Source organism: Rhinoderma darwinii, chromosome 6 (assembly GCF_050947455.1).
Source record: "Rhinoderma darwinii isolate aRhiDar2 chromosome 6, aRhiDar2.hap1, whole genome shotgun sequence".
Taxonomy (NCBI): Eukaryota; Metazoa; Chordata; class Amphibia; order Anura; family Rhinodermatidae; genus Rhinoderma; species Rhinoderma darwinii.
The window spans coordinates 112,009,198-112,034,928 of record NC_134692.1 but is presented as its reverse complement, the minus strand read 5'-3'; the positions used below and the strand labels follow the sequence as shown (position 1 = coordinate 112,034,928).

Below are 25,731 nucleotides of genomic sequence, written 5' to 3'. Positions count from 1 at the left end.
TCCACCTTCGATATGTTTCATGTGAAAAAGTGACAGGTTTTCTTTAAGCCAGGTTCACACACACAGTTTTGATACAGATTTGGTGCAATTTTTGGATCAGATTTTAGAGTCAAACACAGGAGTGGACACGAAGGAAAGGAGAGGTATTAGTCTTTTCTTTATACATTTCCTTCCTTTTGGATCCACTTCTGGCTTTCACTCTAAAAATGGAGCTTAAGGCTATGTTCACACGGAGTATTTTGGGGGAGGAATATCTGCCTCAAAATTCCGTTTGGAACTTTGAGGCAGATATTCCTCTCCCTGCACGCCGATTTTCGCGGCAATTATAGCGCCGTTTTTCGCCCGCGGCCATTGAGCGCCGCGGGCATAAAACAGCGAGATATACGCTTTCTCCTGCCTCCCATTGAAGTCAATGGGAGGTCCGAGGCGGAAGCGCCCGAAGATAGGGCATGTCGCTTCTTTTTCCCGCGAGGCAGTTTTACTGCTCGCGGGAAAACGATGCCGACGCCTCCCATTGAAATCAATGGGAGGCGTTCTCGGGCCGTTTCTGCCGAGTTTTGCGACGCGGTTTCCGCGTCAAAAAACTTGGCAAAATACCCCGTGTGAACATAGCCTTAAAACGGCATCAAAACTTTGTTATTCTGGCCTTACGGTGGCTCCAAACCAAAGCTTCACTATACACGAGAAAGTTAAATGACCCATCGCATTGCCTGTCATTTAAAAGGTTTCATCCAAGTATTTGTTTGTTTAGCTCAGGATGTTTTTGAAAATGTTACAGATTTCTGTATAAAAGACTCTGTTTCCTCTCGTATTAATTAGTCTTTGTACTCTTTGCATTGTAAATCTTCCCTCCCACATAAGAAATTTGGGTATAGAGCATACTTTACATTATAAGGCGCTTTCCGTAGACATTTTGTTAATTCTTTGTCACATTTGCACAGTATTTTCTTGCACAAATCCCTTGTGTAATCTGAAAAACAAAACATTTATTCAGTACAGTAGAAATAAACGCGTTGAAGCTGCGGTTTCCTAAAATAAATCATTGTCATGTATTTTCCAAAATTCCTCTTCTTCTTGCAGCATGGCCGTATGTGAGCAGCACAAATAGATTATATTGTAGTAAGCAACTTAGAATTGTGTAGCCATGCTGTTAAAGAGGTATTCCGCTTCCAGGAAATAAATGTAATTCTTTGTATAATTTAAAGTTATTAAAGATTTTTTTTATATGCTATGGGAAGGTTTATGAGATTTCCATCATTTTTTGCAAATTGGCATGTTTTGGCGCGCACCTGTGAGTTTTTTTCAACTTTACACCATTTTCGTCCCTTTTTCAAAAATGAGTAGGGCTAAGCACGAGGAGCGGGGCAACCCGTGGCCTGACAAATTTACTATAATTTCATAGCTGCCATAAATTTCAGTATGTGGTGCATAGATATGCCTTTATGTATCAATTCCAAGTGTTTTCAATATCTCTACTTGCTGTCATTCACTGTTTCCTTCCAGTGGATTAAAATCTGTCCTAATCATGTGATGGACACACAGGTGAAGAACTGCTTACAGATACTCTGGGGCAGATTTATTAAGGGCTTATTCAGACGAACGTAAAATACGCGCGTGCAACGCGCGTGATTTTCACGTGCGTTGCCCGTAGCTATATTAGACAATGGGGCCGTGCAGACATGGCAGCGTTTTTTGCGCAGCGTTGCTCCGTTGCAAAAAACTCACGACATGTCCGTTGATTCAGCGTTTTCAACGCATCACGCACCCATTGAAGTCAAGGGGTGCGTGAAAACCACGCATGTCGCACGGAAGCACTTCCGTGCGAACTGCGTGTTTGCGCAACAGCTGTCAAAAGGATGAATGTAAACAGAAAAGCACCACGTGCTTTTCTGTTTCCGAACATCCAAACGGAGTGTCTTTGCGATTAGCGAACCCCGACAACCGAAGCTAACTTCACCGGGTTCGGCCAAACTCGTTTTGGCCGAAACCGGCAAAAAAATTTCCGGTCCGCGACGTCGGGAGACATTCACTGTGCATGGTGCTGAAAGAGTTAAACTGTTTCAGCACCATGGACAGTGACTACCGATCCCAAAATACATGAACCTGTAAAAAAAAACGAAGTTCTAACTTACCGATTACTCCTGTCTCCTTCCTGCAGTCCGACCTCCCGGGATGACACTTCAGTTCAAGTGACAGCTCCAGCCAATCATAGGCCAAGCACAGGCTGCAGCCAATCACAGGCTGCAGCGGTCACTTGGACTGCCGCGTCATCCAGGGAGGTGGGGCTCGATGTCAAGAGAGGCGCGTCACCAAGGACGCGTCACCAAGGCAATGGCCGGGAAGTTCTCGGTAAGTAGGAACTTTATCTTTTTTTTAACAGGTTTTTCGCTGTTGTGTTCGGCATTCACTGTCGAGGGTGCTGAAAGATTTAGCTCTTTCAGCACCTTGGACAGTGACGGGCGTCGACAAGCCTCATCTCTATGATGCCGGCTGCGCGAAAATCACGCAGCCGCGCATCAGACACGGATGACACACGCAGCTGTCAAATAGTGTTTGCGCGCGCAAAACGCTGCGTTGTTTGCGCGCGCAAAAACGCAACGCTCGTGTGAATCCGGCCTAAGAGTGGCTTTTCATACACCAGTCTTAATAATTCGCTCTGGCCATCTCTGCGCCTGAAAGGGAAATCTACGCCAGCTACGAGCTAGCGTGGATTTCTGCTATAATTTACGCCAATAACTGTTCTTAATAAATTTGTGCTATGGGCTACACACATACTTTTTGTATTAAGGGTGAAAACACGGCGTGGCAGCTGCAGGTAACAAAAACCACGCCCACATGCAGCGGTGAATGGGCGCACGTTTTTGCCCGAAATACCAGTTCTTCATTCACCTACAGTTGCCATGCTGTGTGTTCTCTTATTCAGACTAACATGAGAAAACTGCAGTTTTTCACGTCCGAGTTGCCCCCTTGCGGGTCCCATTTTCACGGATCCCCATAGACTTGAGTAAGTAGCTATTACTTGAAGGGTATGTGCACACACAAAATCAAAAACGTCTGAAAATACAGAACCGTTTTCAAGGGAAAACATCTCCTGATTTTTAGAAGTTTTTTTAAGGCACTCGCGATTTTCGTTGCGTTTTTTACGGCTGTTTTTGGAGCTGTTTTTCTATAGAGTCAATGAAAAACGGCTCCAAAAACATCCCAAGAAGTGACATGTACTTATTTTTCGTAAAGAAACGCCCGTCAGAACAGAACGCCGTATTTCCCATTGAAATCAATGGGCAGATGTTTGGAGGCACTCTGCTTCTGCTTTTTCAGGCATTTTTCCAGGCGAAAACGTGAACATACCCTAAAACTTGCTCAGAAATCCCCTCATGTAGTGACTCATAGAAATCACTAGTGACTCGCTTGACTGGAGCAATTTTGAAGAGATTCTCAAACTACTCAAATAATTCCGATTGCCAGCGATTTTGGAGGTTTTTTTTGTAGTGAGCAATAAAAAGTCTAGGTGTAGGCTAGGCAAGGGCTCTAATCATACTGCACCTGAATGTCATATGACCAGTACAGATTTATCCTATTATATGACAGCAAATAGAGATTTTAAAAACCTTGAGGAATTGATGCAGAAGGTATATTGGAAAATTGTATAACTTTTCATTATACAAAAAATAAAATGTATTTGATGAAACCAGAATTCCCCTTTAAATGGTAACTAAACTTTTTGACATTTCATAGTGACATGTTAGAAATTCTGATCGGTGGGGGTACGTGTACTGAGACCCCTACCGATCACTAAAATGAATCAGAAGCGCTCAGGTGAGCGCTCTGCTGCTTCGTTTCTGATCGGCTTTCCTCGGTGTCTACGGGCTTATAGACTTTGTATTGAGACCATACACCACTCAGAGGAAAGCCGATCAGAAGGGAAGCAGCACAGCGATCCCGCAAGCACTTCTGCCGTTCCGTTTTAGAGTTTCAGTGCTCGGACCCCCACCAATCAAAAATTATAACATGTCAAAAGTTTTTGGAAAGTTTAGTTACACTTTAACTAGGATAATACTCATTGTTTGGCCCTTTCACATGGCAGTATTTTGGTCAGTACTTTGTATCAATATTGGCATGTAGGGGTTAAATGGCTTAGAAACATTGACACACAATAGATATGTTGTATATTCTATTTATATTTTACCAAATGATAATAATATGAATGGATGAAAACGTAGAATATAGGGATATCCGCGTAGAACCACATTTCTGGAAAACTACATGTTTCTCATCAAAATGAACTGTAATTACTACAAAGTGGTTTCCTTTGCTGTTTACTGAGACGCCTCTCACAACTAACCGTACGGAAGTGCTTTCTATAAACAGTCCAGAAACCCATGTGTTTGGAGATGCAAGTGGAGATAAAATTACTGGGAGCGTAATGACTAATTTATGAGCTCTAAAGCCTACATTGCCGGTGTTCTCTTCAGCAGCGCCGCACTGAACCTAAGGACTTTAAAGTGTAGCTAAACGTTTGACAAACTTCTGACATGTCATAGTGACATGTCAGAAGTTTGGATTGGTGGGGGTCCGAGCACTGAGACCCCCACCAATCGCTAGAACGAAGCAGCTGAAGTGCTCGTGTGAGCGCTCAGCCGCTTTGTGTCTGTTCGGCTGTTTCCGGAAATAAATGTATCGGTGTACAGACTCAATAGAAAGTCTATGAGCCTGTACTCTGATACATCGGCTTTCCGGAAACAGCCGAACAGACACAAAGCGGCTGAGCGCTCACACAAGCACTTCAGCTGCTTCTTTATAGCGATTGGTGGGGATCTCAGGGCTCAGACCCCCACCAATCCAAACTTCTGACATGTCACTATGACATGTCAGAAGTTTGTCAAACGTTTAGCTACACTTTAAGGCCACATGCACACAATGCGTAGTAATCCGCAGCGTAATACAGTACCAGCTCAGTAAATGAGATTGCAAATAATCTCATCTACACGTTGCAGAACTTAAACTGACCAGCTGTAATGACGGGGTAGGGAGAGAGACAGGTGAGCCCTAATCTACCCGCCACTCAGTCCCTGCCTACTTGCAACGACCCGTCCTAGGCGACGGGGTACAACTGGGCGACGGTCCCTACACTCAATAAGTGCACGACAGACAAACAGACAAGGGTACAAAGAAGCCAGGGAAATGGGGCAGTTGCCCACGGCAACACCATGAGCAACAAGAGAAGTGAACGAGCCGAGTCAAAACCAAGAGTGAGCGAGGTACAAAACGCTGAGCAGGAGAGTAGTCAGTAAGCCAAGGTCAAAACAAGCAGAGGATCAGTAGTTCAAGCAGCTGCAGCAAAGCCAGGAAACCAGCAGAGCAGAATCACAAGCAAAGGAGGAACAGGAAAGGCAGGTATAAATAGACAGAGGGCGGGAGCTAGCTCCGTCTGGCCAGGCTGTGATAGGCTCTCCCAATCCTAAGCCTGCCATGCTGAGTGTTGGAAGATGGAGTCAGTCTCACAGACATAGGAGCAGGTGCAGACTGATTACCTACGGGCGTTGACACAGAAGCTGTGTCTGGCAGATCCTTTACACCAGCGGTGCAGATTTTAAATTCCGCAGCATGTCAATTTATCTTGCGCTTCCATCTCAGAATTGTATCTGACAAGTTTATTTAAAAAAAACGCTATAAAACCCGCAGCATAAAATCCACACCTGTTTTCAAATCAAAATGTAAAATCCGGACCTGAAAACAAATTAAAAAAATTGCAACATTAAGTGCAGAATTACCGGCGATTATCTGCGGATTTTACACTTAAAATTCTGCAACGTGTGCATGTGGCCGAAACAGGTTTAGTACAGAAACATGGAACAGTATTACGTTCATCTGAAAGCGGGCTTAAAGATTTCCTTTTGAGATTAAAGCCGGCCCGGTGATCAATTGATCACTGTGGGTCTGTCTTCATTCCCCCTGCAGCGCCCGGAGACAACTTATTTACGGTACGCCCACACATAGTGCAAACACTGTGGAATTTCTGTCTGGAAATTCCGCAGCGTATTACAGTGACTGATGCTACGGAATTTTTTTTACAAAGAAGACATGCGGAAATTGACCTGCAGTGCAGATACTCATGCTGCAGCATATTCATTTCTCTTGCGAATCTCCGCAGTGTTTACGCTACGTGTGGACTTATCCATAATGAAAACCTCCAGGTGGCCTGTCTCTCCTGCCAGTGGCACTTTCTACCACCTTCCAAAAAAAGAAGAAAAACATAGTTTCTGCTCCATCATTGAGGGAAGTCTGTTGGCATCTTCCTCTGCAAAGTACTTGAGCGGAAATCTTGGTGGCACTCACTGCAGTATAACAGGTGGCTACGCTGCATTAAAGATCCTACAAAGGAATTTTGTGCCAACTCATTTGGGTGAAGTAGCTCAATCTCAAAAACTCTCCAATAGACTCCATTTACAGCAGCCTAGTCTGTTTATGGGCAAACATGCCTAGGCTGTCATAATACGATATGCTGATGGCCTGATAGGCAGGGCTGTATTTGTCACTAGGCACCCGAAGCGGGTGCCTAGGGCAGTAGAATTTAGGGGGCAGCACAGCACTATAATCAGTACATGTTTTTTTTTTTTAATCATTGTCTTTGCTCATTGTGTGTATATCTGTATGTAGTGAGTATAGATATGTTTATGCCATCAGTGAATGTGTGCACATGTAGTGTGTGTGTATTTGTATGTAGTGCGTGTATATCTGTGGAAACCTGTATATAATGAATGTGAATACCTGTGTGTGTGCATGTACAGTGTGTGCGTATGTCGTGAGGGTGCATGTCTGTGTGTTCATGTATGTAGTGAGTGTATATGTATGTAGTGCCTTTATATTTTTATACTGTTTACTCACTTAAAAAAAAAAAGTGGCTTGAAGGCTATGCCACCTTTCTCAAAAAAACGGCATAGGTTAGGCTGGCAAATGTGGCAGGTGACTAAATAGGCCATAATTAGTCTCCGTACCTAGGGCAGCATGAGATGTATATTTAATATGACCCTGCTGATAGGAAAGATTCAGGAAAGGTCATTCTCCAGGGCTTCCGTGCCCTATTATTGAATTGCTTGTAAAGGAAATAATTTAATTAATTGGTATATATTAAGGAATTGTGGTTTCTTTTCACCCTGTTAACTGCACACAGACATCTTATATTAAAATACCAAAAGTAATGCATATTAAAATTTTTAATGCTGAATATCTCGAGGTCTCGTGACTCTATCCAGCAGCTTAAAACATGCCTGTTCCCCACAAATCTAGCATTATGACTGGTTGTTAAATGTTCTTACCACATTTTATAGAGCGATTGGCACATGTCCAGTTATATTTATAGGTCTTAGGATGGCAACCGTATTGCTCTGCGAACCCATAGCAACAATCGTGCTTATAGCAGCACCTATAAAAAGAGATAATACTATTCAGATACAAAAAACTCTATGGATGTCACACTAGCAAATTATACACAGGGTTATAGAACAAATTTTAAAGAATCACATCTCAGCTGATTTCTTATTCTGTAAGCAGTGGCATAAATAGAAGAGACAATAATCAACTAGGACTGGGCCCCATAGAAGCCGCATGCTCTGTGTCTGTTAGGAAAATACCTGTTCACTTAAGGTCACCATGACAACTTTTCTAGCTTCTGGGCGGTTCTTCTTTTACCTTGAATCTGTCTCTCTTCTCTGTCTTTCCACCAATGTTTTTTGTACCTGTCTCTTACCACCTGTCTTTGCTTCTGAATTTACCTATCTCCTGGTTTCTGATCAAGCTCCTGACTGCTCCTGGCACTTCTGTTTTCTGCACCTCACGTATACTGACCACGACTTGTCTCTTGTTAACCCCATGCTTACTAATTCTGATTATCCGCTCCCGGCTGGTTTTGACCGTGGCTTGTCTGATTACCTCTACTCAATTTGTGGACTTTCAGTTAATCTATTGGCTGTCTGGTTTCCAGCTCAGGTTTGCCTGCACTGCACCTCTTAACCAAAACTACACTCTGTTAACCAGTTCAGGACCGGGCTATTTTGCGCCTTCAGGACCAGACACCGTTTAGCCATTTTTAGCACGTTAGTTAAATGGCTATAACTTTTTTATTTGTTGGGCTAACGACGTAATTTTTGCGACGTTTTTTCCGTAGACTGCAGGTTTCTTTTTTTAGTATTTTTATACACACCTTTTTTGCCATTTTAGAATTTTTTTCATAAAGTTTGAAAATAATAGTAAAAAAAATAAGCTTTTTTACGTTTCAGCTATTTTTTTTTTAAAATAACATAGTTTTACCCTAAAATAGACATTTTATTTGTGATCGTCATTGTCTACCATAAATGTAAATATATTACATGTCTATATTAGGGTAATTGGGTCAGCGCTAGCGTTACAAAAATTATTGGCGGGGGGAACGGTTTTTTTTTGGGGTGGGTATTTTATGTCTATTTATTATTTTATTTTTTTGCACTTTACTTTACTATTTTTTTATTACCTTGGTCTATCCCTCAAAGGTCAAAAAAGACCTCTGGGGAACCTTATATATATTTTTTCTTTCTTTTACACCATCATTTCCACTGTAACTGGAGCTGCACAGCAGCCCCAGTTACAGGGGAAATCAGCCCTCTCATAGTGACGATTGTCACTAATAGGGCTGTGCTGGGTCTTGTAAGACCCAGCAGCAGTCTCTCAGTAACGGCACCCGGCGATCATGTGACCAGTCACATGATCACCGGGAGAAATAGAGACAGCGCCGCTGCTGCTGTCTCTATTCCTATACACAGCGCGCATTGAGCGCTGTGTAAAAGACATCAGAGAAGACAGAAGCAGCGAAAGCTGCTTCTATCCTCTCCTCAGGGTCCCCGGCAGTCACTGACAGCCGGAGACCCGACATTCAGCTGCCCGATCGCGCGGGCAGCAAGTTAAAACCCGAGCCGTAAAAAGTCTATGGCTCGGGTTTTAAGGACCCTGACCGCTGGCCGTAAAAATACAGCCAGCGGTCGGGAACCAGTTAAGACAATCTGGGTTCTAAGCAGCAAAGTCTATCCCACCTTGCGGTCGACTCTCGCAAACACCTTAGAGTCGCCTTAGATACTGTCAATCAGAGTGGTTACAGATTTGAGGTTGCGGGTTTACGTGCACGCTCTCTCCTGGCAGACTCCAGCAGCCTTGAGGTATCGCTCCACTTGCATTTCCATAACAGTGTCTATATGTATGGGAAGTTTTCCATCTCCCTTGTGGCAGAACTTGCCCAAGAACTTTTTAACAATTAGGACTACATTTAGTACTCTGCTGTTTCTTCCAGTCAACCAATAATATAGATTTTTGACTAGCAAAATTATTGGTCTGCAGCGTGAAAATCCATTTTCACCCCATTAGTCCTGTAAAGCCTTTGCCTTATTTTTGTCAGTAAGGGTATGTGCACACGGTAGCAGGCTTTTACGTCTGAAAAGACAGACTGTTTTCAGGAGAAAACAGCTGCCTCGTTTCAGACGTAAATGCTCCTCCTCGCATTTTGCGAGGCTTCTCTGACAGCCGTAAATTTTGAGCTGTGCTTCATTGAGTTCAATGAAGAACGGCTCAAATTACGTCTGAAAGAAGTGTTCTGCACTTCTTTTGACGAGGCAGTATTTTTACTCGTCGTCGTTTGACTGCTGTCAAACGACGACGCGTAAATGACAGGTTGTCTGCACAGTACGTCGGCAAACCCATTCAAATGAATGGGCAGATGTTTGCCGACGTATTGTAGCCTTATTTTCAGACGTAAAACGAGGCATAATACACCTCGTTTACGTCTGAAAATAGGTCGTGTGAACCCAGCCTAAAGTTTTGTCAGTGGTGACTACTTTCAATCAGAGGGAAAGCAAAATCATTCCTTCATTGTAAGGACCCAAAAACATCAGCCCAGATCTCTGCTTCCCGGACCCCTGTGTGTATATGACTAAGGTCATGTTCCCATAGCCAAAAAATAACCACAATTTAGGGTCCACCTTACTATTTAGACTCCCACAACACTATCGAACTGAACTTAAGTTCTGCAGAACCGTAAGGGGTTCAGGTGTTGCAGCCATAATATGGACCCTAAAAACTAATCTTAGGGGGAGTGGGATATTGGGCTTTTCTCCAGTCTAAAATGGATCTTATAGCAGCAGGAAAATGTATAGCAAAGAAAACATACAACAGACTGTTTTATAATATACGTAAGAAAAGTGAATTTTTCTTGCATGGTCCTACTAGAGATCATGTAGTCTAGTCAGTGAACTTCTTTGTGTGCTCAGCCATAGCTAGGAGCTATAACAATTCAACGTACTAATATTGGTTGTGGAAAGTCTTATAACCCATAGCTATAGTTCAGCACACAAACTAGTATATGTTTGCTGACAGCATTTGGAGTCACGTCAATAAGTGCTGACATACAGTATTGACTGATTGTACAACAGCCAAACCAATCTTGTAAAGTGTTTATTACAATGACTAACTTATCAGTAAACTAATGTATGTAGCTGAGTCTAGGGGTCAGGAGTGGGATATGATACATCTCAATTTGTTATCAGGCATTTTTCCTTCTTATAGACTGTAAATTAGAACTATTTAATGACATGGGGAGAAGAGGTGGCAGTAAAACCCGGGCCCTGGAGCCTGAGTAAACCCATTTTCATTAAAAGTGTGATGTTTGGATACAGACCTACTCTTCTTTTGGTGTTCAGTTATAACCCAACTGAAGATGGCCATACACTTTAGATAACTAGCAGCCAAAGGCTTGTATGGCAGAAAACTATTGTAACGTCCGCGGCCGCAGACCGCAGACTCCTCTCATCCTGCCGACGCCTTCCTTCCCGGAAAAGCCAGCACATGCGGCCGTTCTGGCCTGCAGTGACCACTAGGGTGCGCGTGCGAGCTCAGTCCCGGCCTTAAAGGACCAGCGCACACACATGTTTAGAATTGTCTAATTACCCTGGACTATAAGAAGGGCCATGCCCCTTCACTCATTGCCTGAGCATTGGTGTGTTTCCAGTGTCAGTCTAGCAAATGGTCCCTTAGTGGTTTCCTGTTCCCAGTGTTCACGTTCCTGCTACCTGTATCCTGTGCTACCTTGTTCCTGTGCCTTAAAAGAGTTGGAGTCGTGTTGTGTTACACCACGCCCGGTGTCTGCTGCCAAGGTCCCATCTGAGCCTAGCCACCGCTACTGTCTGTACTACCACAGGTACCCTTGCTCGGACTATAGACTTTACTTGGTACACTGTTTGGCCAGCAGCTATCCCACTACGGCGGTGCGGCCCAGTGGGTCCACATACCCACAGATCGTGACAGCTATTACCATGATTCCCTCATATTGCCGTTGAGAGAGGGGGCTAAATGGCTGCTAGACACATCTATCACTGCTTATCTCCTGGGTGAACAAAATGTAAAATAAGGAAGATGACATTTAAAGGGAATGTTTTGTCAGAAAATTACATAATATATAAATCAGGTTTTTATTATACACATTTATTTACACATATTTAATTTTTATTATACACAATTTTAAAAAGTGTAATGGTGTTTTTTTTTATATTTCTATGTGACTATCCACATATATTCCAGTTTTCACACTGGCCACTGGAGCAGTCATAAAAAGCAGGGTTTTTTTCTGTTCTCACTTGTCAGCTTTGCTGCATACCCAGGCGAAGGAGGAGGAGAATCATCTCACTATCATTAGAGGGAGGGCAAGTTAATGATGGCTCTACTGTATTACTGGAAGACTAGATAAGGTAGGATAGTAAAGGCCCTTTAACATGGTCCAATTATCGGGCAAACGAGCGTTCACAGAATGCTCGTTCCCAATAATTGCCCTGTGTAAACAGGCAACGATCAGCCGATGAACGAGCAAACGTTTCAAATGTCTTAATTATTATCGCTGTCGGCAGCACATCTCCCAGATGCGCTGCCAACATGATAAAAATGTATTGGGACGAGCGATCATAGTAACGAGTGCTCGTCCCCATACTCCTTGTGAAAGAGGCAAACTAGCATCGACCAACAAGCTGTCTCATTGATCGGCGCTCGTTTACACATCCCACGTCGGGCCGTGTAAAAGTACCTTAACATTATACACAGAGATAAGTCTATATATGCGTCTCCCCTGGTCTCTGTGGAAGGGGCTCTACTCCATCATGTCCTGGAGGCTGTAAAATTCTCTGTCAGTTGACTCTCATTCACTTCAGCTGCCATAAAGTGCACAACCCCTGCTGTATTGAAAACACAGGAAGGAAGTTTAGGCATTTCCAATATGGCCGCCCCAGGGAAGGTTTTACGAATAAAAAAGAATTAGCTGCAACATTTAAAAAAAAGACCAAACATTATTTATCTTCTATTTACTTAAGTCTGATTAAAGAACATAAAATTAAAGGGGTTATCCAGGTTTTTAAAATTGATGGTCTATCGTTAGGATAGGCCATTAATATTAGATCGGTGGGGGTCCGACCCTCGGCACCCCTGACGATTGTGTGTTTGAAGTGGCCGCAGCGCTCGTGCAAGTGCCGCAGCCTTTTCATTGTTAACATGGATTTCCATTATACTTTTTCTAAGGATAGGCCATCAATTTTAAAAACTATAAAATATACAGTATAAAACATTCCATTTAATGGCCAAAACCGCCCACTGTAAAAATACATCTTACCCTTGTAGACAGGCTAAAAGAAAAAAGTAAATAGCATCAACATATCTTGTAATTAAATACCAGTCTGTCTTGTCTTTTGGTTTTCCGTGTCCCCCTATTCCACAGTAACATCCGTAGCCAATATAGAACATTGAAGACCTGCCAGTTCCACAATGAATGGTTCCTGCTAACTCCAAGATTCCTCTTTTCTGTATCCGTGAACCTCCCCCATTCAAACCTGCAATGTAGACACAAGGATTTACTTGTACATTGTTATTATGTGTGTCTGCAATCAATGAGGAAATATAAGCACTAAAGTAAGAATTACCAGTACTTCTGTTTACCAGTGCCATCCAAACACAAAAAACAATTTTTCCACATTTTCAGTGCAGGGCATCACTGTTTTGCGGAGGCATGGAATACAGAGGGATAGCTAGGTTCTCCAGCACCTGGGACAAAGATTCTGTTTGGCGCCCCCCCAACCTCTTTCCCGACATCTCCTTCCCCCTCGCCATGTTTGTTTTCTCTACCAATCAATGAGATGTCATTTTTTTCCAAATTTTTTTTATGTAACTCGAGCATAAAACCATTTGTACATTTTACAAGCAATATAGTTCTATATACAACACCAGAACCAAGCTCATACATATATATGGCACCAGAACCATGCTCAGTACAAATATACAGCACTAGAACCAAGCTCGTTACAAATATACAGCACCAGAACAAAGCTCAGTACATATATACAGTACCAGAGCCAAGCTCAGTACAAAAATACAACACAAGCACAAATACAGCCCAATTTAGTGCAACCCCTGCCGTATAGGTTTGCACTAAACTGTATACAGCTCCCAGCATGGCCCATACAATGGTAAGGATATGATATGCTGGGAGATAATGGATCACAAAAAAAATCATACCACCCATCATCTCGCTGCAGATTATACAGTGACTGCAGTGCTGATTAGAGGCAGAATAAACATTTATGTTAAGTGACCCACAGGTGATGTCAGATTGTAGTTGTTCTTTTTCTCTTTTCTTCTCCATCTGGTCCAGAACTCTATGATGACTTCTCCCGGCCACAGCCCATTTCTGCAGTTTGCAACTCAGATGTCTTCAGCTTCTCACTTTTCAAACATTTCTGCACCTATAAACAAAGATAAAGTTCTCATGGTGCCAGACACTGTGCCCCTAAATATAATATTGTCATACACTGCACCTCTAATAATAATAGCACCATACACTGTGTCCCGAACACACTGTAGATAGTGCCCCCCATAGAGCCCCTGTAGATAGTGCCCCACATACAGCCCCCTGTATATAGTACCCTACATATAGCCCCCTCTGAAAATAGTGCCCCACATGTAGCCCCTCCTGTAGATAGTGCCCCACATATAGCCAACCTGTAGATAGTGCTCCACATATAGCTCACCCTTGTATATAGTGTCCAACATATAGCCCACCCCTGTAGATAGTGCCCTACATATATCTTCCCCTATAAATAGTGCTCCCCATATAGCCTACCCCTGTATATAGTGCCTCACATACAGCTCCCCCTATAGTGCTCTATATATAGCCCACCCCTGTATGTAGCTCCCCCTGTAGATATAGCCAAACATTGTATATAGTGTCCAACATATAGCCCACCCCTGTAGATAGTGCCCTGCATACATCTCCCCCTATAAATAGTTCACATATAGCCCACCCCTGTATATAGTGCTTCACATATAGCTCCCCCTATAATGCTCCACATATAGCCCACCCCTATATATAGTCCCCTGTATATATTGCCTCACATATAGCTCCCCCTATAATGCTCCACATATAGCCCACCCCTGTATATAGCCCCCCTATAGATAGAGCCTCACATATAGCTTCCCCTATAGTGCTTCACATAGAGCCTACCCCCTGTATAAGGTGCCTCACATATAGCTCCCATATAGTGCTCCACATATAGCCCACCCCTGTATATAGCCCCCCTTGTAGATAGTGCAAACCCCTGTAGATAGAGCCCCCCTGTAGATAATGTCACTCACATTTTTATTAGGATAAAAAAAAAAAAACTTTACATAATCACCTTAATCCCGTTCCCGCGCTGTCCGGTGGCAATGCAGACCTGCTCTCTTCTGAGCTGACCACAGAAAAAAAGTGGGACATATAATAAGATTAAAAACACAAAGAATGGCCATACTCACAAATTGGGCAGGTATAATCCCAACAGGACGCAGCCAGGTCAAAAATGCTGCTAAAGGGTTTATACCTGCCCAATTTGTATGGTCATTTTTTGTGTTTTTAATCTCTTCTGAGCTGGTCTGCTGGGATTGAACGACGCAAGCGACCTGATGACCTCATCGCGCCGGTTGCTTTGTTGAAAGTGCTGATTGACAGGGCAAGTCATTCTGCCCCGCCAATCAGTGCCTTTCATAGACGCAAGCGGTGCGATGACAGCGACGGCTTGCATCTATGAAAGGCACTGATTGGCAGGGCGCTATGACTTGCCCTGTTAATCAATTGCCTTTCAAAAAAGCAAGCGGCGCAAAGAAGTAATCGTGCCACTTGAATCGGTGAAAGGCGCTGAATGGCCGAGCTCGGAACGTACCCGGCCATTCATCGCCTGTAGTTCTGGAGAGTGTGACGGCTGGTTTCAGTGGCGCCGCCACCCCCTCAGAGAGGCAGCAGGCCCTGGCGCCCCCCCCACCTTCCCTCTTAGTTGTGCCTGGAGCACATGCAACGCCTACCCCCCCCCCCCCAGCTACACCCATGTGGAATATATAGAGCTGTAAGATTTCCTAATGAGCTACGCTTGTTATGGAGCAATACAAAGTATTACCACTATTGTCAAGCAGTCTACTTCTGGTCATACATGGCGGAAACAGACAATCAAACTTGATATTCTGGCTTTGCAGAGAAACATACATTTACTAATATTGACATCCTGTGCCGCACATTTTTTGTGTTTTTTTTCCATTGCTGCTGGTCCCATCTCTTCTATGCTAGGATTAGGATGGCCAGGCATTTTTTAGCCTCACACATCAGTATTTTGGATCAGTGTTTGGAAGTGAAAACCAGGAGTGGGTAAACAACATGGAAGAGGTGAAAATCTTTCCATTATACTTTTTCCTCTGTGTAGTTTCCACTCCTGGTTTACAAATACTGATGCAAAATACTGACCGAAATACTGCCGTGTGATCAAATTACTTCTTATATAGTTGGATTATTGGATAGCTTACGTTTTTCCCCGTGAATAATTCATAAGTCAAGATATATTCCAGATATTGGGAGTAGGGTCAACAGCCGATTAGGGCACCATTAAGGGATGGGTTAGCAAATTATTAACTCTAAAAAAAAAATGCTCTGCCTTAAAATTCCCTTGTGCTACCAATTGGACACTATGTCAGAGTTACTTGTAGGTGACAGGGTATGAAGAATGCTTCCCTTTAGTGCACTCTAAGATATACGGTATATGAAAAGTGAGTCCTATAAGGCAACACAATCAGAGCCCTTTTTTTTAATAAATGCATCTAAAATATCAATGGAAACCTGTATTACGTAATAGTACATGAATTGTCTGGCTGGCTGTGGCTTCCCCCAGCAAACGTGGCTATTGTCTGGGGCATCAAGAGCCAGAACTGTGACGGCAGCATTAAAAGGGTATTTTTACGTTATGATATGATCGTCTAGGTGAGAAAAACAAAACCTTTACTGTATATTCCATTACAAACAAATTTACCCCATCTGAATATATTGTAATTGCCTTTAATCCCGACACATTTTTGGTTAGTGTTCTGTCTGAGTTGAGCTATATGATCACTATATTTATACTTGTTAGATACTGTATATTGGGAATTTGTTTTTCAGAAGTTATTATTTACTATAGAATGGAATTTTTTTGTCACATATCTCTTTGATTTATCACTAGTTCCTGATTCCCTTTTAGATGTAACCTTAGTAATTATATTGTTTGTTAATAACCATTAAAAGGGAAGTTTGCACATATTTCCGTCAAGAAAAACTGATTTCATTGTAATTTTTTTCGATCATGCCTTGATACATTATAACAAGTGTTCTATTGTTTTATTATTTTTTTCACAATACTAAGCTTATCATAAAAGTGATGTTTTAAATCCCTATACTTAATACTCTGTGAATATAGTGCAGCTGGTGGATAGAAGAGGGTCACGTGGACAGGTGTACAGCCTCACCGCAGCCGTATTCACAATATATTTTTTACTAGTACATAAATACCTACTGCTACTGTCTAATATTAGAAAATATCACAATTTAAGGACATGTGTACACAGGGTGGATTCATTGCGGATCTTAAACAATGTTTTTTATTGCGAAAAATTCACAGCATTTGCAGTAAGGGTATGTTCATACGCAAACTCTTTTTTTGAAAAACGCCCACGCAAAAAAACTGCCCGTCGGAACAGAACGCCGGTTTTCCAATTGAACTCAATGGGAAGATGTTTGGAGGCGTTCTGCTTCCGATTTTTCGGCCAAAAAAACGGACAAAAATAGGCCGTGTGAACATACCCTAACAGCGGTGGATGAGATCAGAACAAATCTCAAAAAAAGAAATCTCAGAAAAGAAGTGCATAAATTGACTTTCGGCGAGGATTCTCAATCTGCTGCAATTTCTCTTGTGAAAATGCTGCGGAATTTCCACACAGAAAATCCACTCGGGAATTCTCCAGTGTTTATGCTTTGTGTGGATCTACCCGAGAGAGTAAACTCTGTTCTGTTTGCAGAAGCTGCACCTCTTAACAAAGGTACATACAGTACTTATACCACAGTGGCAGGAGATGTGACTGCTATGGATAGAGGGGGCCTAGCCCTACTTGGTTCTATCCCATTTGCTTTTGAGTGGTAAAACCCTGTGCATTGTCAGCAAATGAGAGGGTCGGGGAAAGAGTGTGGAGGGGAAAACTAACACCAATCGTTTCTGTCCTGGGCTGCAAAATCCATCACCATAATTGGGGCCCATTTTGATAATTGCTATGGGGCCCTCTCTTCTATGTATACCACTGACTTTTAATACATAATAGTTCCTATTTTACTGTAGGATTATGGTCTTTTTTTAAATCTTTGAATTGGACATTCCTACTCTGTAGGAATATGGAGTTTGGTAAGTCAAACAACACAAATCGAATGAATCTGTAGATAGAAAGTGCTCCCCATAGTGTAGATTTGCCAAACATCTTGTCTCATGCAGTGATAAAACAGTCAAAGCATCACGTAGACATTGTGGCTGCATCATTTATGTGTCTTTTACGCGGCTTTCTTTGGACAACTGCTTCTACTTTGTTTGCACTTCGAGCCATGTGTAGCCTCCAGAGGAAATATATGTTTTAGAACGCCCAAAATGAAGACAGAAATAAGAATTGTTACTTTTTTGATAAAAACCCTACAGCCCATTCTCAAATGTATGGTTTGCCAGTTACATTTTTCTGTGTGGTTTCTCAATGTGCTGTGTGCGGTGCCAGGAACAAACAATGTGCTAAATTGGTTATGCCCACATTCCACCTGCTAGAAAGTTTAACTATCAATGCACCAAATCCGCAGCACAGTCTACATCCGCCTGGTGGAGTTCATAGTTTAAGGAGTGCTCCCCAATAACCATATAAGCATGCCTACCTTATAGGGGTTGTCCGGTTTCAGAAAATGAATCTAGTTTTTTTTATATAATTAACTCTTAGACAATTTACTATAGAATTTCTGTATTGATTCCTCACGGTTTTCAAAATCTCTGCTTGCTGTTATTCAGTAGGAACATTCATTGTTTAAGTCCAGTGGATAAAATTCCATCCATGGTCATGTGATGGACACACAGGTGCACGGATCATTAGAAGACACAGCTCTGATACACATACTGTAATGAGCCGTGCACCAGTGTGTCCATCACATGACCATGGACAGCATTTTATCCCATGGAAGTAAACAATGAATGTTCCATCTAAACGATAACAAGCAGAGATCTTGATAACTGTGAGAAATAAATCCATAAAGTATATTGGAAAATTGTATAACTTTTAATTATACAAAAAAAGAACATTAATTTGCTGAAACGGGACAATTACTTTAAGTTGGACATAAACATAGGATACTTGTTAGCAGATCTCTTCGATATTGATAGGACCCAATAACAATGTAATGTATAAGTTATCAATGTCTAAGGGCAACATTCAATTTCACAAATGTGTTGCACAGTGAAAGAGATGATCTATCTAATCTATCTATCTAGTGCCAGTCAGCCCATGTGCCTAGAAATGACAGCCCGCGTCAAAGAAGTGACCTGTCACTTCTTGGGGCGTAATTGGAGCCATTATTCATTGACTCCAATGAAAAGCAGAGCCAATTACGTCCGTAATGGATGCGGCGTTCAAGCGCCTGCAGATGCCGTTAGGGCTGAAATTACGGGGATGTTTTCTCCTGAAAACATCCCCGTAATTTCAGCCGTTACGGACGCTGTCATGTGAACATACCCTTAATATGTTAAACAGTACAAAACAGACTCATTCGGAAATGTTCTTTATGCATTTGTTAAAAACTTGAAAATCATACACCCAAAATATGTAAAATATAGAATTATATTACTCACAGTTACAAAGGAAAAACATGAGGAATATTTCAAGCTCCATAGATGAACCTCTTAGAATGATGTTGTCTCTCTGAAGTTCCTCGATACATATGAGCTGCTTATCCTTGAGTTCCTTTATAAACGTGCAGCGATAACTCCTTGCTTCCCTCTTCATTCTATTACATGTATCCTCCAGACACAGGCAGGACTAAGTCTCTTCCTGTGTGGGTCCTGGCTGTTGGCACCACTGGCAGGTGGCCCAGGAATTTCATAAGTTTAAAACATAGGCTGCTGAAAGTTCCCTTTGTGTACTGTCAATTACGTTCTAAGTCTATGGGGAAAACGTATCAATTGCATTTTAGTTTGTATGCATTTAATAGTTGCTGAAAATGTTGCTAAATTTAACAAAATGGCGCACATGGCGTAATGAATTTGGTGCAACTTGCTAAATCTGTTGGACACTTTTCCTTATACCCATCTCATGGCTGTCTTCTCCATTGTTCTCAAAATTGATTATTTTTCTAAATTATGATTCCTACCATTTTTATTGTGCCTTAATGATAACAGAGTCTATTAACATTGAGGGATTGATGATGGTGCTAGTGCTTGCATGGGTTTTCTCTGGGGTCTCCAGTTTCCTGCCTCACTCCAAAAACATTGGCTTCCTATGGATTGGCCATTGAAAAGAGAATGATGTGAATGGTGAAATTATCTCTACAGCTTTGCAGAATGTTCCGGCACTATAAGCAACAGAAAATAAAAAGATCACTGCCAAAAAAAATTCCCAAAATTTTTTTTTCACGGAAACTTATTTTTAACGTAAATGCCTACCTTTTAACATCATGTTGTTTTTAGGTCCAAAATGCAGTGCCGAATAATCTTTATAGTGGTTAGAGCTCTGTTTTTGCTGATACCAAGTACCAAATCCAGTTAAAAGATAAAATTCTGGCTGCCTGCATCTACCACTAGGGGGAGCATAGGAGCTTACTGCATACGGTTTTACTATCAAGTTCAATGTAATGTACTACAATAAGCTTCTTCTAGCCAGAATTTTATCTTTCCACACGGACTATGCAGCGGAGTGTAGTTCTGTATTATATTTAAAAAAAGCTCTACTGCAATAAAGATACATTAAGGCCTCATGCGCACGACTGTAAAAACAGTCTGTAGTTGCGGACCCATTCACTTCTATTGTCCACAGACACATTCCCGTTTATTAACGGGAAGGTGTCTGGGCCGTAGAAGTGTACTGCAAAAGATAGGATATGTCCTATCTTTTGCGTTTTACGGGCCATGCTCCCATACTTTGTATGGGAGCACGGGCAGAGAGTGCGTGCATCTGTCCGTGGCTGGCCGTGCTCGCGGCCCATGATTACGGGCACGGCCGTGTGCATGGGGCCTAAAAATTATTCAACAAAGTGATGGACCTAAATAAAAGATTTTTAAAAAAAAATGGTGTTTAAGAGTGAACATTTAATTAGATTCACCCCAATCACCTATATTAAAGAGAACATAACATAAAGAGGTAGTTTGCATGAACTATTAGGGACTTACATAAACAGCCTTTTTTGGAAGACCAAAAAATGTAGTTATATGAAAACTGTCTATAGTCTGCTGTTTATGGTAGGCTATAACCTATAAAAGGGAAGCAATATGTAGCTTTTTAATAGAAACACAAGGCAGGTGACTAGCTGGAGGGGAATTTGGAACGTGGAATCATGTCAAGTCTTTCTGGGACAGTAACACCTCTTTCCGCAACCTTGTTGACTCTCTTTATGTTTAAATCGTTTTAATTAAAGTAATACATGAAATACATATTTACATAACATCCCAAACAATCGAAAAGAGAACAACACGATCTGTAGAGTCAACAGAGAAAAAAAAAAAAAAAAGTCTCCGCCATCACGAGTCCCTAGTCAGGGAGAGCACAGGTAATGTCAGCATGGAGCAGAGATTACGGTCATGTCCACAAAGTTAATTATCCAGGAGGACCCCTTTCTTCATAAACAGTTTAACCGTTGTTGACGCTCTATTTCCCTAACTTTTGTCAGATATCCAACAGTTTTATTTTAGTCATTTGTACCACTGTAAACTGCCTAGTTAATCTCGCTCTCTGTTTAGATGAAAACATTCTGTATACAGTAAAAAAAGGTTGGTAACGTCAGTAAACCAGAAATATAGCAAGTACGGAATTTAAAGCGTACCTAACTATACACAGGATGCATAAAGAAGAGAACATCCTGACGTCTAATCTCATTGTAGCACACCCTTAGAAGCAGCAGCAATGTGGAGGACTTCAACAGCAGTAATAAGCAGTGTAGCTGTGAATCCAGCTCTGGGGCGAGATATAACATTTACTAGAAGCTGCAGCAGCGTCTGTGTTTCTTTCTGCCTTTCTCTCACTCTGCTACTCCCCGTCCACTTTCCATAGACTTTTATGGGCAGCTGTAACCTGATTCTTCAGTGAGTTGGTAGTCTGTCTCGGCTCTCAAAGTGGATTTTAGCAGTGATTTAGGAGTGAACAATCAGTGGAGGAGGGAGAGGACGTAGAGCTTGATAAGTGGACAAAGAGGCATTTTTCTCTAATAAGGTATAATGATTGTAGATTAACCACCACCACCACAAAGAGCTGAATTAACACTGCCATACAGTGCTCAATGTTGTCACATAGATCAATTCTAATACCCTACACACATATACACCGATCAGCCATAACATTAAAACCATTGACAGGTGTAAGAAATAAAACATGATTGTTTTATTACAATTGCACCGGTCAAGGAGTGGGATATATCAAGCAGCAAGCCAACAGTCAGTTCTTGAAGTTGATGTATCGCTCCCCCTATACCAGGCTACTCTTCTGCTCCGGTAGCTGCCACACTGGACCCTGGCGCCGTCCAGCGTTTGGACCACGTGAGTGGCGGTGCCTGGAGCTGCAGAGGAGCCTTGGAGCGATTAAGGTAAATAGAGAGGTCGGAATTAATTTAGGGGTCAGGCTGGGATCAATTAATTTTGAGGTCCAGTCTGAATTTGATATCTACATTAAAGGGGACTGAGCAAACTTTATAGAACCAAAAAAGCCAAAATGCCACAAAAGTAATGAAAAAATACAAAATAGTTTATTAGGACATACAACACAAAAATTACAAATGTTAAAATATAAGGAGATCTAAAAGGAACAGTGTGGGATATAATCCCAGTAAATTGGGGTGTCCTACAATGATGATCTACCATGGCATGGTTGTACATGACAAATACACATGTTTGTGTCACAAGAATCTCATGATGTAAAGAGTATATATGAAACAGTCAGTCAAAATGACACTGAATATAATTAAATACAGGCACATTTAGTACATCATATATGAATATAAGAGAAGTGCCCAGGGTCATAGGGTTAAAAACCCTGTGCTGCCCAGATGAAAATGAGTGTAAGAGGGACCGTCATAGAGAAATACACAGCCAGCCCAAGGGAAAGAAATTGAGTAGGAGTTGAAGATCCACGTAGATCCACAGGGGATCCACTAGATTTATAACTAGTTTATATGGTAGGCTTACCCATTAGGATAGGAGTATGTGTTCCCACACTGCGGCCTGCAGTGATAGCGCCCCGACGCGCGTTTCGCCTAACTGGCTTCCTCAGGGGATAATGTGTAACCATGTCGCAATGTATGAGCGTATATATAGTGTTCAAATAAGTGGTGACTCAATGGGTTCCGGTGTGTGTTGCTGCTAGTTGCCGGTCCACGGCGCATGCGCGGGAGTTCGACTTGAGCCGCGAGATCCCGACCGTCTGTCGTCACGCCCGTGGGGACGCGTATCCCTGGAGACGAGGCAGGCACGATGGTCAAACTCATTAAGTAGGTGAGATCATGAGAAAATATTAAGACATGATAAATACATGATTAAGAAATACATGCCAGATTGGTTACTGGCAATGAGTGACATGACAAAAATTAATTTAATCTATAGTATTAATTAGAAACAAAGTGTTAGTAGAATAAAAAATGAGACCAAAAAGGGGGGGACAAAAAGACAGAAAAAGAACAATGGAAGAGGGGGAGAAAAAAGGAGGGGGGAGGAAAAGGGAAAGAAAAACTGAACATAATTGACCACATAAAGAGTGAAATGAAAGATCATGAACAATCATGAATAGAGGACACGAGCCACTATAAGTGTTGGCGATAAGTGACAATGAGGCAAGAACAAGTTGCCCCCATGATATGAGAAAAAAAGGGGGGGGGAAAAGGGGGGAGGGAAAGGGGGGGGGGAAGAGGAGGGGACATTACAGTATCAGCATTATTAACAAATAATTAACAATAATAGACTCGATTGATTTTTATCTTGTCTGGTGGGATTGGTTGGTATATAAGGGATATCGATGCCTATTCCAGGAGCAGCAAAATGGAGTCACCCAGTCATCTAGGTATAACAATGTGACAAAAAACAGGCATTAGCAACAGCTAAAAATTCTAAAAAGTAAAGGGAGTACAGATAAAAAGAGAGAAACTAAGAAAATATAAGAGATTCTATCACAGAAAAGGGTTCTCATAGAAATGCTGAGAAACTCAGGTTTTCATTAAGACCAAAAGGGGTCATTGTGCCCAAAGTAACGATCCACCTGCACACTTTTTGTGCAAGTGTCTTCTTGACATCACCACCTCTGACACCGCAATGGATTCGATCAATCCCCCATACACGGAAGGTTTTAGGGTCACATCCATGTTTTAGTTTAAAGTGTCTAGGGATGGTTTTTAGGGTTGTCAGATCGTCTATATCTCTAGCTGCAATTATGTCCCGTACATGTTCTCGGACCCGCAACCTTAATTGTCGAGAGGTTAGACCCACATACACCTTAGGACAGTCGCAAGTGGCATAATATATCACGTGAGTAGTACTACACGAGATATATTGCAGGATTCTGAAACATCTGTCAGTCCTGACCGAGTCAAAGGTTGTGGTACGTAGGACATTAGGGCATGCCACACAGTCACCGCAGGGAAAGCATCCCTGGGCTGGACCTCTAGTTGAGAAAGGGTTTCCTCGTTTTGGGACATAGTGGCTCTGAACCAGAAAGTCTCTCAGATTCAGACTTCTTTTGGCTGTCATTTGTGGACGAGATGATAAAACTGGGGTAAATGTTGGCTCTAGTTGTAAAAGTGGCCAATGCTTTTGTAGGATATCTCTTATAGTCTGCCATTGATTGTTGTGGGTAGAGATGAACCTAATCACCCCAGGCGTCTCATCTGTTTGTTCTGGCGGTAAGGGGTTGAGTAAGTGCTTCCTTTCCACTCTCCTAGCCCTGTTATAGCCCCGTTTAATGCAACGGTGGCTATAACCCCTTTCCCTAAATCGTTCCTTCAGATCTGATGCTTGGTTTTCAAACCTGATCTCTGAGGAGCAGATCCGCCTCATCCTCAGAAATTGACCAACCGGGACAGCTTTTACAGTAGAATATGTACGCGCAGATGTCGCATGTAGTAGGGAGTTGACCGACGTCTCTTTCCTAAAGACGTCGGTCTGTAATCTCCCATCATTATCGGCTTCAATGATTATGTCCAAAAAGTCCACCCTTTGTCTATCATGGGTGAATGTCAATTTTATGTTCCAGGTATTGATGTTTAAATTGTACATAAAATCAATAAGCTGTGACTCAGTACCCTGCCAGATGATCAGGACGTCATCAATGTAACGTAACCAGCACTGCACATGGTTGGCGGCATAGGCGCCGTCGCCATGCACAACCTGCCTCTCCCAGAGGCCCAGAAACAGGTTGGCATATGACGGCATGCACGCCGCCCCCATGGCAGTGCCTTGCTTCTGGACATAAAAAGTGTCTTTGAAGACAAACATATTATGAGTCAAAATAAATTCCAATAGGTCAATTATCAGCTCACATAATTGGCTGTCCCGGTTGCTCATCCCAAGGAAGAAGCGGACCGCCCTGATGCCATCTTGGTGTCTAATGCAGGTATACAGAGATTCTACGTCTACTGTGACCAGTATCATATCTGCTTCCAAAGAAATACCATCAATTAAAGGGGACTGGTCTAGCGAATTAATTTATTTAGAGGTCTCGTCTTGGATCCGAGTTTATTTAGTGGTTCGGTATAAGGTCTGAATTTCAGGGTCTTTCCTGTGGTCTGAATTATTTTAGAGGTCTGAATTTATGTAGGGGTCTCGTCTGAAGTGGGAATTTATTTAGGGGTCTGGAATGGGGTCTAAATTTTATATAGGGGACTGAGTTTATATAGGAGGTCTCGTCTCAAGTGGGAATTTATTTAGGGGTCAGAATTTGTGTTGCTATAGAAGGTGTAAATGAGCAGCAGAAGTGATGGGCCAAAGATATTCTCCACCGTAGTTCAGCAACATATTTATTTGTATGGTCTGCCGCATAGTGATACTCTGCAGACCGCCTGTATGGTGGAAATAACCGATATGTTGCACATAGATTTGCACAGGAGTTAAATACACAAAAACAGTAGGATATTTTTTGACTATT

The 25,731-nt window shown here is 42.2% G+C and overlaps 1 protein-coding gene across 1 annotated transcript; it reads right to left on the bottom strand.

Moving 5' to 3' along the window:
• Window positions 1-521: 521 nt before the first annotated feature.
• PLA2G10 (phospholipase A2 group X) lies at window positions 522-19,324 on the bottom strand. Its single transcript, XM_075831340.1, has 4 exons — window positions 19,251-19,324; window positions 12,731-12,887; window positions 7,317-7,423; window positions 522-970 (listed from the first exon to the last, which is right to left on the bottom strand). Exons 1-4 carry the CDS (start codon window positions 19,288-19,290, stop codon window positions 816-818), a joined length of 459 nt encoding a protein of 152 aa, XP_075687455.1. The 5' UTR covers window positions 19,291-19,324; the 3' UTR covers window positions 522-815.
• Window positions 19,325-25,731: the final 6,407 nt, after the last annotated feature.

Bases quoted from the DNA above. Each gene is read 5' to 3' on its own strand.
- PLA2G10 (XM_075831340.1), bottom strand. From the start codon at position 19,290: ATGGAGCTTGAAATATTCCTCATGTTTTTCCTTTGTAACT. The intron at 7,424-12,730 runs GTATTTAATTAC...CTCTTTTTATAG, and splicing joins CCAAAAGACAAGACAGACTG to GTGCTGCTATAAGCACGATT. The intron at 971-7,316 runs GTAAGAACATTT...TTTGTTTTTCAG, and splicing joins CAATCGCTCTATAAAATGTG to ATTACACAAGGGATTTGTGC.